The 15,126-nt window shown below is 40.6% G+C and overlaps 1 protein-coding gene across 9 annotated transcripts in view; it reads left to right on the top strand.

The window, feature by feature from the left end:
* LOC122976590 overlaps nt 1-15,126 on the top strand; it is a 281,468-nt gene that overhangs the window by 187,697 nt on the left and 78,645 nt on the right. For 7 of the 9 annotated variants that reach the window (XR_006400983.1, XR_006400984.1, XR_006400979.1 and 4 more), the window contains 2 exons: nt 103-555; nt 1,483-1,599. The exons of 1 other annotated variant lie outside the window; for it this stretch is intronic. Coding sequence is in view for 1 of the 8 variants with exons in the window: in XM_044345152.1 (XP_044201087.1) it covers nt 103-534 (432 nt within the window). In the remaining 7 variants the exon portion in view is untranslated. Of the gene's footprint in view, nt 1-102; nt 556-1,482; nt 1,600-15,126 lie in introns of those variants that run through there. One more of the 9 variants, XM_044345152.1, reaches the window with a different exon arrangement.

Below are 15,126 nucleotides of genomic sequence, written 5' to 3'. Positions count from 1 at the left end.
CATTTAATATTAAATGTGGAATATGTTTTTCTCCTTGCCATTATTTGAAATTACTGCTGACAACAACATTGAGAATGTGTTGTTTTTTTTCATTTGTTGCAGAGTCTGCATTTCCAGAAGCAACCAAGATCCAAAAAACAAAGAACAGTACCCGAGACTGTGACAGCACAAGGTCCAGGAAAATCACATCACTCTCATTCAACCCCAAAAGACATTAAAAAAACTCACATCGGCCAGGACACCAACGCGAATGATCATGATGATGATAAAGTTTGGAATGATGTCCAGCCTTCTAATGATTACCCTGAGTCCTGCTTTGAAATGATTGATCTGAGCAGTGCAGTTCCTGATGACTCCTCACAAACAGAGCCTGAGCACATCTGTCATGAAACTTTTGAAGATGTTCCAGAAGTAGACGAGGCAGATACAGTTGAATGGGATCTGGAAGATGACCTTGGAGGAGCAGATGGTGATGAGACAGTTGTGATAACATGGAATTACATCAACAATGAGGATGTCACACAGGCAGTTTGATAAGATCGAGAGCGATTTTGGGTAAGGAGGTAGAAATACTAAGACAGGTATTAAAACCTGTAAAAATAGATAAAATGGAGAAATGTACTGCTACTTAAATTCAATAAAATACATAGTTTTGGTTAGATTTTAATAGTCAGTAAATTTGATTCTATGAATTCAAGAAGTCAATTGTGCATTCTTACTTTGAAAAAAACTAACCATGTCCCATATTTTTCTGGCATATGCACTGTTCTATTCCCCCATTATTCTATGGACACATGAATGAAATAACCTGCAGTGCTGTGAAACACTTACTGTACTTACTGCAATCTTAATTCACCCCTTGTTTATTTAATTTTGCTGCAGCAATAATTGATCAACATTTAATTGCTCATGCTGCTTTAGAACCTTTTAAATTTCAAAAAAAAAAACAAGCAAGAGCTGATGAAAACATGTGAAATTCCACTGTAAGATGATGTATAATTTTACTCTCTTAAGCAAGACATGTTGGCTTTCACAAAATTTTCCCTTTTTATATCAAATTTCTACATCAAATTCTAAGATTTTCCTGGACTTCCATTTCTAGTGTATAGTGATATAGCAAAGTCATGCACAACTTGCATTAAAAACAAATAGCAATAGTGTAGTGCTGTAGTAATGGAAGTCAGCCGAGTCCTTTTGACTTTATTCCTGGGACTGTGTGGCAGCTTTTATAAACACTGATTTGTGACTTTATTATATTTTTCTGTCTGAAATTTAAGAGATTTGTCTTTTTTCCATTTCTCATAATCTAAGTGGAATTTTACAACTATCTCATGAATGTTCCTGGTTTTATCTAGAAGATAGGCTGATCTAGAAGACTCATTTAGAGAGACTTTTATGAATTACAGTCTACAATCAAATCTTAGACTTTTGGGTTAAAGTGTCTTCTATCAATTAATACTTTGTTCTTAATTCATCCTTCAGAGTGCTGAGCTGAATGGAGTACCTCTGCAGGATTTACAACTCCCATTGCCTGCAGATAATGGCCTGCCTACACTACATATGCAGTCCACACATGAGGAAGCAGTGCAAACTGCACAGGTAAGATTCATCACTGCAAGCAACCCTGAACACATCCTTTAAACTACTGTATGATTTTACATAACTGTAGATGATGTAGGGATGTGATATAATGGAGCTATTTAGCATAAAATTTTCTGAAGGCGCAGCAGCTTGTGCATCTGGATGGTATTAAAAGGATATTTTCAGTTGACAGGAGACCCTCATGTTTAAAATTATGGAAGTCAGGTCAAACAGTAGATTCACTGTTTTTCAAATCAATCTTAAATAAATATTCACATGCCCATATTGAAACTCACAGTTTTCAGTTACTATAACTATCCATACTAGCTGTGAAGAGATTTGTTCCTAATGCAAGTCAAATGTATAAGATAGCAAACAAAATCCACAGTTATCATTTTGTGAAAAAATGTATGGTGAAGTTCAGCTAAAGCTAATAAGAGGAGTCAGAAGTCTAAGTTAATCAAATCAAATTATCTTCCAAATTCATTTTAATTTAGAATTTCCTCTTTGTGTCACTATTCCTTCACTGCAGCTCAGATCCTTTACAACAAGCACAGACATGAGGAACAAAGACAGCCATCAAAAACTGTTGTGTAAATATGCAAAAAATGTGAACCTATCCTTTAAGGCTAAGTATTATGGAGCCCAACAGTGATGTGGTTCATTTAACCAATTGAACGTGCTATCATTTTGGTTTAGTATGAAAGTCTACTTCACTGAGATAGGCAACTCAGCACAGTGAACATCATGTCACAATCATTCTATCAAAACTTTTTTTTTAATCACACTGCAGTTTAAAGTTCCAATTGGGGAGGAAAACTTTTTTCATAGATAATGGTTGAAGTGATGATATACTGGTGGAGGCTGCCAAATCCACATCATGCTTCTCATGATATTGGACATCAACATACAGACACGGACCAATACCTCTATTTTGAGTCACACCATCCACTTGAATAAGATATAGTGGTAATCTGAATTTAACATCACCCGACAGAAATTATATTCATTGACTTTAGATGCAAGGCCAGAAGAAAAAAATCCTGAATGCACCACTTAAGACTTTCAAATCAGTCTGTGCTTTTTGCTGCATTACTGCAAGAAGAGCTCTATCTTTTATATGGTTATATTCATTATTTATTCACTGTGATGGATTACCTAACCTAGGCATGTCATCGTGGTCTATTAAAGGGGAACTCTACCAATTTTGCACATAAAAGTCAGTCATCTGATACTCCAGTACTCAACCTGTAAAAACATCTGAATAATGTCCTGCGAGGCTCTGGAGGAGCTCTGTCAGGTCTGAAAAAGTAATTGTGATGATGTCATACTGAAGTTGTCAGGGTTAACTTGGCTTTACTTTTGCAATACCAAACAATTAGAGATATCCACCTACTGAAGTCTAGGGATTTCTAAATGCACGGTAGTTGCTTGAACGGCGGTGAAAACAGTCGCAAGCAAACCAATGGCCTTTACGTTTTGTCAAGGACATGTCTAACCGAAAATGATCCTCTCCCCCCCATTCTTTTCTGTCGTGAACTGCATGTCACCTCCCCAGTATGAAGGGCCTCCCTGAAGACTTTGGATTGGTTCAGCAATGCAGGTTTTTGTTTTTTTTTTTTTTTAACTTTCTAATTGTTTCCACCCAGTTTTAACCACAAAACCTGGGAGATTGTCCTCAGTCTCTATGAGCAAAGCATTAAGAGACTGACCTGTGAATCTAACTTGGGATTAAAGACAACAAATTTTGAATAGAAAGTCTGTGTTATAAACTGGAGTTGTGCAGTTTGAAAGAGGGTCTTATGAAGAGATGCTTTTGAGTTGCATTATGGGAAACATAGGATCCAATATTATATGGACCTTGACACAAACACACTAAAAGTTAGGGTATTCCGGCCTCTGCTTCATTCATTCATCTTTTTTATTTGTTATGTGTATGTTTTGTTCTTCTAGCAGGACAGTGGACTGAAATTTCTTACCACAAGATTTGCCTTTAAATTAGCCAACTTCCCCCATCAACATCATCTGGCAACTCAGGAAATCCAGAGAGCCCTCATTGTGCATCAATTTGCAGGATAAAGGTCACTGAAGATCTTTTGGCTGTATTTATCGACAGCAGCATAATGAATTTGACTTTAAAGATGGATTTTTTCAATGAAAATGCTGTCGATGATGCTTTGTCAAGGGAAGTTTACACTGTGTTGGGGGAGCAATTTTTTTAACTGTGTGAAGAGGAAACAGAGCGAGTTCCAAGGCTAAGGCCAGATTTCTCTGAGGCTGAATGGCAAGCAGTTGGACGGATCTGGGTGAAGGGATTACTAGACCATGGTGTCATGCCAGTGAGGCTATCAAAGGCTTTCATTTTGGCCCGCATCCATGGAATTGACTCAGTTGATGTAGACATCCTGATGATGTCGTTTCTCAACTACCTCCCTCCTGTTGAGAGATCAGCTGTTGAGAAGGCTCTCCAGGGAACAATGGAGGAAAGTGATGAAGAGGACTTGCTCGACCTTTTTCACAAGGAAGGGTTCCCATTTCCTACCTCCAAAGAACAACATGGTGCCTGCCATCAAAAGAATGGCTCAAGAAAGCCATCCTCCAAGAGCCAAAATATATAGTCGATTGCTTCTCCACACCCATGGTACTTGTACAGCTGACTCTGTCAGACAAGGAAAGTGTGTTGTGAGTCAAAGAAGGCCACAGGCAAAAGAGTGTTGCAACAGTTTGAAACAACAAATGCGGTGCTGTCTCAGAGAGAGAACAGGCAGCCTTTAACCAACTCCAATGTTATGTGAAAAATGCTGACCAAACTAAAGCTGACAACCAAAGCGTTTCTGCACTGGTTCTTCTGTCATGTGTTGACAAAATTATGGTATAGTTAAATGCTGAAAATGGGCTCAACAGAAGGCCTGTTGGAGCTATCCTTGAAGTACTGTGTACTTAAAGTTCTTAACCTGAATTTCGGTTTGGTGAATGCACTGAACCGTGTGGTGAACAGTCTGCAATTCTGTTTTCTGCGGATGCAATAGTACATTACCACAGTTTTCACGTGGAGTATTTTACTTTTTAATATACTTTGAAAATGACTGCTTTCATTTCAGTCAGTTTGACCCTAACATAGCTTTGAGGCTGAGATTAATATTGTGTTTTTGTTGCTAATGAAGACAGAGTTGTCCATCACTGGTAGAATTGTGAATTAATTGTGGGTGTTAAGGTGTTAAAGAGTCATACTTTTTAAATATTCAGGGAAAAACACTGAAAGCTAATGTTGAAGATACCTATTGTGAGATCAAAGTCTACAAGCTGATGTGGCCTGTATGAAATGTGGCCTGAAAAGAGCAGCTTCTAATAGCCATAATATGCTCAACTGGCCTTCAGAATGTATAAATAATATTTCCAACATATTACTTTCTTTACTACTGTCTTAACTCAGCACCGCATTATAAGTTGATGCCATCACAGAGTATTTTTTTAGAAATAGAACGTGTGTGCATTTTGTCATGAAGAGACCTCTATGTAATGGGTATTTTTTAATATTTTAAAGTTCTCAGTTGATCTTAATTGATTAACAAACCATTCTGATGAGGCAAATTTTAAATTTAATCAGGGTTGCAGGCCAGGATTTCACACTGGATAACAATACAGAATAATTATTAATAAAAATATTCCCACACTGTTGACAAAAAGATCAATCGCTTGTGCTGTTATTTTCTACCCCTCTCTGACATAACAGTGCTTGGCAACACAGGATGTTCATACACAGATATTTGCACTGTGCTTCTCTGTCAATTACATGACGTTTGATGTTTGTACTACTTTGTTCTAGAAGTAGTAGAAGTCCTATTAATTTTCACAGAGATGATTGTTGTGTCCCAGTTCTACGACACATGCCATCAAATGTTCACGAAAGTGAGGAGTGATGTCGATGAAGTAGTATTTCATCATCGTCGCGTCATCTTACAGGTTCATAAAACCTCAACAGAACTGTTGTCTACAGAAACTTTATGAAACATTCAACAGTCTGAATAAGTTTACCTTGAGATTCTAGGTTGGTTTCAGATGAATTCAGTAAACATGACAGCATGTTTGTTCCTAACAACAATAGCGCTTTAAATAGGACTGCAACTAAAAATGCCCATCAGAAGTTCCCAGAGCACAACAGATAACATTCATTCTATTTGTTTTTTTTTGGGGGGGGGTTGTGTTGTCTGACCAACAGTTCAAAACCCAAAGATATTCTACTATCATAAAAGACTGAGGAAACAGAAAATATTAACATTCAGAAACTGGAACCAGTAACTTGGCATTTTTGCCTAAATAGTAACAATTTAATAGTTGGCAAAATTATTACATTAATTGACCATCAGTTGATCAAGTGATAAATGGACTATTTATAATAGTACTAGTTCTGAATTTTACACAGGTTGGATTTCACTTTTGATAGGCTTTATATCTTAAGCAACACCAGCTGAGGATCATTGGTGTTGTATTTTGATCCATAAATCAAGCCAAACAGACATATTTCTTAGGAAAATGATGAAATATTGTGAAACATAAACATATAGCATGGTAACATTTTACAGGAGCCCTTGTGTTTCTGTGTTGACGAACACTGAGAGTATCATTAAAAGGAAACTTGATAAAGAGAAATGACAGCAAGGAAAAATACTTGTGGAACCAACAGCTCCTCCTACTTCGCAGCTCAACTCACACACAATACTTCTGACTTACACAGATGCACTGATGGCCTCTCATGGGTGCATATACAAGTTCACATTCTGACATGGAGGACTCAGATGGGACTAGGCCATAAAGATGTTGCATAGTTCATATACATCCAGATCGCACAGTATGGTCAGGGTAAAGACACATTTATTTTTGCACAGTTGAACACGTTCATCCTCAACTGGGGAAAGGAAATCTCTTGTCCTTAAGAGTCGCAGGCAATGCATAAATCAGATTGACCCCTGGGGACATTCATGTTTTTCAATGGCCTGATGGTGTGTGAGTTCCAAACCTGTGCAGTGTCATCCAACTCATCCTGTTAAAAAAGAATATAGAAATACATTTAGGAAGAACTGTGCACACATATCATCTTAAATAGAGCACTAAATTATAGCATTCACCCTCCTCCCTCCCCTCCTCTCTGTCTCTCTCTTCCTCACTACCCTCCTCTCTGTCTCTCTCCTCCATGCTACCCTCCTCTCTGTCTCTCTCTATCTCCCTCCCCTCCTCTATGTCTCTGTCTCCTCTCTCTGTGTTTATCCAGGATCAGGGAGATGTTCAGGAATTAAAAGAAAGCCTGGTCTTATATGGAAAAAGGTTCTCCAGGCAGGGTTAACTGAGGAAAAAGTGAGGCTTGTTTGGTGGGTCAGTGGAGGTTGGAGAGCACTCCTGGTCTTCCTGAGAACCTTTGGTGGGGACAAGAGGGGCTTTAAAATCCTAGGAGTACTTAGGAAGTGAGGACTTTCAAAGGCGGAGGTGGGAGGGAGTGCTGGAGAAGGTAGAAGGCAAGGTGTCTTAAATGGAGATGGTTGCTTCCCCAGCTGTCCTACAGGGGAAGAGCTCTGATAGTCAATAACCTGGTCACCTCATCTCTATGGCAATGACTCATTGTTTTAGTGCCACCACCAGGTTTTGTGGAAGAGGTGCAGCGGCTCCTGGTGAACTTTTTGTGGTCTGGTCAGCATTGGCTGAGGGTGTCTGCCCTGTATCTCCCTGTGGCAGAGGGCGGACAAGGACTTATAGACATTCTGTCCAGAACTGCGGCCTTTAGACTACAGATGGCACAGAGTCTGCTGTGCGGCTGCGGTCACTGCTGGTTGGCTCCCGCTCGGCTGCTTCCCAGGAAAGCTGGCCGGCTTGGGCTGGATAAACAGATTTTTTCTGCTGAGATCATCTGAAGCTGACCTGATTGGACTTAAACCTTTTTTACAGCTTGGCGGTTGACGCCTGGCAGACACTGAAGATCACAGAGACCACTGACCCCAGTCCGGGAATGTCAGGAGCTGCTGTTTTATAATGACTTCCTTACAAATAGCGTGCTTTCCTCCGCTACATTAAGGACTAAGTTTGTTGAGGTTGGCATTGTTAAATTAGGCCATCTCACAAGATCAACAATGGAAATGCTTTGTGGCATCACTAACATCAGGTCCTCCAGAGTGCTGAGGAGGATTGTAGAGGAAGTCTGGCAGTCCCTGTCTGTGCCACTGAGAGCATTTGCTGTAAATCGTGCTCTAGCTGACGTTTTCCCTCATCGTCAGTCCAGCTGTTAAGGAGTGGTGACAGGAGAGCGCACTGCTTCTTTCCCTGAAAACACCAGCGCTGGGTAGTTTCAGCTCTTGTGGGAAGACGTAGCTTTATTACAGCTGTGTGAAGGCACTGGACCTTCACTCTCAGGCTGAAGTCAAGGAGTGGAGGTGGAATGAGGTTTTTGTTTCAGACTGTACCCCTAAAGACAGGTGGAAGGTCCTGTATAAGCCTCCTATTGAGAAATGGATGGCTGACCTCCAGTGGAGGATTATACATGGAGCAGTAGCCACAAACAGACACAGAACTCACCAGGACCCAAGTATTAGAGAGGGATGTCTTTTCTGTGCTCAAAGGGAAACATTAGAGCATTTAGTGGTCATTTGTACTCTGTTAGTGGGCTTATTGAGAGTACTGCAGGAATGGGTGGAAGCTTTGGGGGATGAATTCTCTGTCTCCTTGTTTGTTTTTGGGCCTAAAGGCTCAATTTATTTGGTCTTTTTTTTTGGAACAGCTAAGCTAGCGATCTGGAAGACCATGAAGAATCAGATGTTAAGTCAGGGCTGGACTGATGTGGTGCATAGTCTGAAGGGTTTGGTTGCGGCTCATCTGAGAATAGAGCACACTTTCTACACCCTGACCAGTAATCTGGATTCCTTAAGGGCTCTTTGGGGGATCAGACAGGTTTTATGGTTACTGAGGGAAGATGGTTCACTGGTCCTTAGTTTTTAACTTATTATAGCTTAAGCGTGTGTCTGTATGTGTGTGACAGGGAGGGGTTTTGTGTAAATGATTTGATGGAGCTGCAGTAATAATACCTGAGAATTTATTGTTTCAACTTACCAGTTCATGTTGAAGTAGATGATAATGTAATTTTTTTCATAATGTGGTGTAAATAAAAGTTGTGTAAAAGTCTCTGTCTCTAACTCTCTCCCTCCATTCTCTCCTCTCTCTCTCTCTCTCTATTGCCCTCCTCTCGTCTCTGTCTCTCCCTTCCTCTTTTTCACTCCTCTCCATCTGTCTCTCTCTGCCCCCCTCCTCCTCTCTGTCTCTCTCTCCCTTCCTTCAGTCAGCCCCCCTCTCGCTGTCTCTCTGCCTCTCTTCCTTCTGTTCCTACCCCTCCTCTCTCACTCGCACACACACACACACACACACATATGAAAACACTATAATTCATTAACACACCTGGATGAATCCCATGCAACAAAACTGAAGGGAGCTTTTGTCCAGGAACCCACCATCAAATAACCTGTTGTCTCTGAGGTCTGCAAACAAGGATAACCACAACTCCACACACTGGCTGCAAGGGAAACCCCACCAATATTCAATTCTTTGATCGGCGGTTTTGGCTCCCTCCAAGTAAATATCAAGGGTGCCGTCTGGGTGATTGGGGAGGAGGAAATGCTGAAAGCCTCTAACATAGCCATTTTCGGTTCAAAGATCACCTCTCACAACTCTAGGGCAGTCCTCTGGGTTACTATTTGTTGTGTAGGCATTAAGCCAGAATATTTTCCTTGAAAAACCATCAATATTTCCATTGACACAAACGCCATATGGCTTCAGTTTATCATATGCTTCCAGGTGCCAGATGAAGTTCAGCACTTTAGAGAAGTAGCTCCTGTGTCTGAGACATCTTGATTGCCTTAATGACACTCCTCTGGGATCCACCTCCTTCAACACCAAGCACACATCCTCTTTCCTCATGTTCTCTGCATTTAGCATACATTCACCAGTACCCGTGAAGCTGCCTAGAGTACTGCAGTTGGTTGCTAATGAATTCAACCAGGGCTGCCAGGTCAGAATACACTTTATGATGAGTGTCCCTTTGCGCTAAGTATTCTCTTCAGATGTCTCCCACTTATGTGAAAACCATGACTACTACCAAGCACTGTTTTACTGTCTTATTATATTTGAGGCCAATCTCAAAAAAAAAAAAAAAAAAAAATCTGAACTGACTGGAAGTAAATTGACCTAAATAAAATGAAAAACTATTGCAAGTTCTTGCAAAAGTGCATCTTTTTTCTTTCAACTTTCATTTTTTTTTTCCCCTTCCATGTCCCCTCCCGGGCTCCATACAAATGAACCCAACTACATGCATGGAAATACCCATGCCTGGTCACACCAGACAGTGGAAAAGTAGCTGTGTCCATTATTTTTTACACTCTATAGTACAAATAAGTGGTACTTGAAGCTTTGTGATGTAGCATGTGGCACATACATTGGATACCGTTGGTTTTGGTAAGTTTCATTTCTGGCTAAATAGATACGAAAATGGAGAGCTCCATTGATGCTGCTTCTCATTTGAAATTGGACGATGTAGCATAGCTAATATGAAAGACCTTTTGGTCTTAAAGGTCAGCACTGTCAAATTCTGATGACTAAGCCCATGGCCACATACTGAGTAACTGGGTTGGAATCTGGGCAAGGACATTTGTATTTGGTATTTCCCATCACTCAACACTGTTGGCAATCTAATAAAGGCAAAATATCATTAAAAATGAATTTAGAAACCCAAACCAATATCGGAGGTCTAGTATAAAATTGGTTTTGCTTACTAGAAACGATGCAGCCAAATTGCAGTTGCAACCACACAGTTACTTTCAGCACAAATTGCCCAGATGGGACAAATGCAGTATTTTTTTAGCTCAATTTATAATGCAAGAAGTGGAATAAAATGTTGTTTCTTCATCTTGGGTTAAGTCTCTGGGGTTCCTGCGTTCACAACTTTTTTTCATATACAGGAATTTGAAAATCAGTCATGAATTGCAGCAGATACTTCTGATTATATTGCACTAGTTTGAATATGGATGAAATTTGTTTTACATTCATTGAAGATTTTCAGTTTTCTGCCAGCGCTGACACCCTTCAATTAATTCACACCATGGAAAAGTCCAACATGTCCTACCATGATAATGCTGTTTGTTGTTCCATGGCCACATGCACATTCACACACACTGTGAAATTAGAGTGTATTAATTGTCACCCGCTGGCTACTTCTGAACACTGCAAACGTGCTCACACACACACTCTCACACACACACACACACACACACACACACACACGACTGTCCCAAGGTCACCTGCTGCTTGTCTCCCTCTCTTCTCTGTCTCTCTCCCCTGTCTGTCTCTCTCTCTCTCTCTCTCTCTCTCTCGCACTTACTTCTTCACCTTTGCACCTCTCTTCACCACCACCACCTACCAACTCGCACGCACACACACACACACACATATATGATACACGCCACACACCGCCTCCTTCTCATGTCTGGGCAAGGACACAGTCAAGCTGACTCACCCAGAATTGAGCTGTCATCTGTGTCACCTCAGGCTTGTGTGTGTGTGTTTGTGTGTGTGTGTGTGTGTGTGTGTGTGAGCGTCACCTTGGGCTGGGAGTGTACTGTGGGAGGTTACTGTCAACATGCACAAGCTGGGGTGTATGGGCAGAGGCACAGGACTTGATTTGATCATCATCTTGGAGACAGAGAGAACATGACTAATGTGCCTGTATGTGCGAGAGAAAGTCCTCCTGGTTTTTCAGAGAGCATACCCCCCCTCCTACACACACCCTAACACACAAACACACTCGAGTACTTGCGGGTAACACGCATAGAGACGGAGCTGGGTCACAAACAAAATTAATTACAAGGAAAATAATATTAAAGGAAAGAAACAACAGTGGAGGGGATTATGGAGGATGAATACAGATGGGATGGAATGTTAGCTGGCCCCTGAATGCACCACGCAATCACACCTGGTAGGGGCCGACTATTCCTGTTGAGCACTCTGCTTTTGTCTGGTCCCTCACACACACACACACACACAAAGGCAAAATCTTTCTCCTATGAGCATCTGGGCAACAGACAGGCCTATTAGCCCACAGGGCCTCGCAGTGCCAAAATAACAACTGCAGCATATGCCTGCGTAATAATTGCATTAATGTTGAACATGTCTCTCCGGGGGGTGGCTGTGGTTGACGACTTGGGGGAAATTAAAGCTTGTTCTTGAAAGCATGAAATTAGAATTTAGTAAATGTTGGAATGGAAGAGGGTACAGCTAATTATCACTAACTACATAGTAATGGATGAAGAGTTCATTTCCAAAATGCTGGATGTTTGTGGTGGAGAACAGATCGTTACCTGGAGCTCAGCATTTAATATCTTTATAACACAGAAAGTGTAGCCTTCAAATGTCATGCAATGTCAACCCAAAGGCTTAACACTGTTTAAAAAGTCTGTCTTTTTAAGTGTATTTGTTAAATATTTATGACATGTATTTCTGTTCCAGGCAATACAGAAACAATGCCTCACCATGTAGCAGTGGTGATGAAAATGTAATGAAATACAGCATGAAAAATGTGTTAAAAAATGTCAAAGAACCATATTATTTGGGAACATAATAAAGTTTAATTTATGAAAGGTCCTTCGAAATTGTAGGACTATTCCTGCTGTGAAACTAATGCATTGCCTCTGTCTTCAGTATCATGCCAAGCTGCATCAGGGGCACAAGGCTGTATTTTTATTTTCTATATTTCTTTTCAACTGGAAAGTGACAAGCTCAAGAAAATAACTAGCTTGAAGCTGATTGTAAAATCCTCGCCTGGCTATATCCAGATGAACTTGTTTTGACTATACAGAATCATTGCAGTGTGAGGGGGTGGGGGGGGGAAGCGCTCAGAGGGCATTTTAACATCCTGTCTTTATGATAAACCATTTAGCATGGTGAGGTAGATGGAGCAGGTATGGCAGACGAGCCGTTGCCCCCAAAAGATTCCATTTAGTGGCCACATCACCTTGTGAAGTTACAAATTGTTTTTGTGCCCCGCGGCTAAACATAATGAAGATTCAAGGCGTGCCAGGGAACGCAGTGATGTGTGTCCAAATACTTGCAAGAGCAAAAGGAGCGCGCACACACTCCAGATAGCAGGCGTGCACGCACACACTCTTCGCACATACAAATGCTCACATACCTTCAGCGCCGCTACGACACAGGCATACAAACACACATGCACACATCTTGTCGCCTGGTGGACATTCATTAGGATGCAGAGTGGAGGGATAATGTGGTTTAAGCAATCAAGGAGCTGGCAGAACTGTTCCCCTGCTGAATTAAAGATAAGTCCAAACACCTTGAGAGACCAGATTATAGGCCCATATGTGGATATGGCCCAATGTAGCCAAATGTGTGTGTGCGTACAGTATGTGCATGCGTGGCATGTTTGTATCATGTACAGTATTAGACAGCGTGCATGTGGATTCGTGGGGGAGGGATGTTAACACATTTGCATGCATTGCACATGCAGGAATAATCTACTATAAATATGACACCAGATCGATTACACAACATATTCTTGATGCCTTACTCCTTTTTTTCATTTAAACTACTCAAACACAATCAGAGCTTTCTAACAGTTAAAATGTTTGCACTGTAATCACAATGGGATTCCTTGTGCAATGACATCATTTAATCGTTTACACTTCCAAATATAGAATTTCTTCAGCATTGGGCAGAAGTGCCATTTCAACACTTTGCTACTACTATTACTAACACGGCCATTCATGAAGGTGATTTGTGCCAGTTTTATGTAGAAACTAAATGTGTTGGTGGATATTTTAGGACAAACATTCTCAAAAGAGCAGCTGTGTTTTTCAGGATTGATAATTGGAGGCAAAAACAAATGCTAGCCATTCAAGGAACAGTTGGATTTTCACCCAAATAAAGCATTTCTCTGTCATGTTGGCACCTGTGTGAGAACTAGTTAAAGACAAATCCAATCACCTGCATAGCAAGTCTGTTCTAGGTGCACAGTTGACACCTCTAACCCATTGAAATGTCTGGGTTAGTGAGGCTAAGAATGTCCATTAATACCAAATCTAAGCTCACTTTGACCTTTCTTGCACCTCAAAAGAACATGTGTGCTTGAATTTTCATTCTGTGCATGTACTTGGTTGTATGTCAGGGGCGTGCAGTTTTGTTATTGTCGATACACACGGATGCACGTGTTTGTTTTTCATTTGTGCACATGCTCACTTCAGCATGCATGTATACCATTCAGAACTCATAAGGTGAAGTTTGGGCTCTGTATGCTTTTCATTTGTGCACATGCTCACTGTAGCATGCATGTATACCATTCAGAACTCATAAGGTGAAGTATGGGCTCTGTATGCTTTACGCTGTGGGTTTCAGGGCTGTTGAGCTGCATGAAAGTATACGTGTGTCACTGTGATAAATAGACCTTGGTGATTTCATTGTGTGTAGAATCTTTCCATGTGGTCGAACATGGACAAGCTTTCTGCTCTCTACCCTCCACTGCCTTGTGTCAGATAAGAGCCACTACTGACTTGAACTGGCTGTATTCTCCTCCAAACATACCAATAATAACCTTACTTCATAGAGCGCTTTTGAAAACAAGCTTCCTAAGTGTTTCAAAGTGAAATTCAGTTCAAAATAAGTGTGTGAGATCTTGGACTTGGCGAGGAGGAGGAGAGATTTGCTGGCTTGTAGAGGAATTTGAGACTGTACTCGCATGAAAAACATTTGTTATGTTCAAGTGACAAAGCCCTCTAGCGCCTGTAGTAATTATAACTTGAGCATAGGAGGAAATCAGGTGACGTTACTAGAGAGTGACAAAGTACATGTGAGGAGGATGTCGGGCGGAATGTTTGGGTCAACAAACATCAGGCTTTCACAAAGAAAATCGATGTTTGTTTCCTGTTTCCAACCGCGCATCACTATTGCTTTTTTTTCCTTCTTCTTCTTCTTCTTCTTGACCGTGACCATGATCATCCCATTATCACACGGTATTGTCACCATCACGATGAAGGAATGGGATATTATATGCAGATATTATATATTATATTGTGTGCGTAACAGTTGGTAGAGATAACATATGCTTGCACCAGCATGCTTAGTGAAAATAAGAGGGGGCCTAAAGTGGAACCTTGTGGACCACCACAGGAACAGAGACAGTATGAAGTACAGTTAACAGAATAGTCACATAGGTCATACCTTCTGAGTACTGCTGCCCACAAAATTCTTAAACACCAGATTAAAACATAGTTCAAGGAGATTAAGGAGACTGAAAATGGCACAATATACAGAGTCGGATACTAAAAGAAGATGCACCTTTAATATTCCTTAGCCTAACTTTTCCCAGAGTCCCTATACGAGTATATATAATATAATATTATACTCAATTTCTCTTTTCACAGCTGAGAAAGGGCACATATTGATTGTAATAATAATAATAATAATGATGATAATAATAATAATAATAATAATAATAACAATAAACTTTAT

The sequence above is a fragment of the Thunnus albacares genome, chromosome 24 (genome assembly GCF_914725855.1).
Source record: "Thunnus albacares chromosome 24, fThuAlb1.1, whole genome shotgun sequence".
In the NCBI taxonomy this organism is placed as follows: Eukaryota; Metazoa; Chordata; class Actinopteri; order Scombriformes; family Scombridae; genus Thunnus; species Thunnus albacares.
Note: the sequence above shows the minus strand (reverse complement) of the source record. Positions and strands in the feature narration are given on the sequence as shown.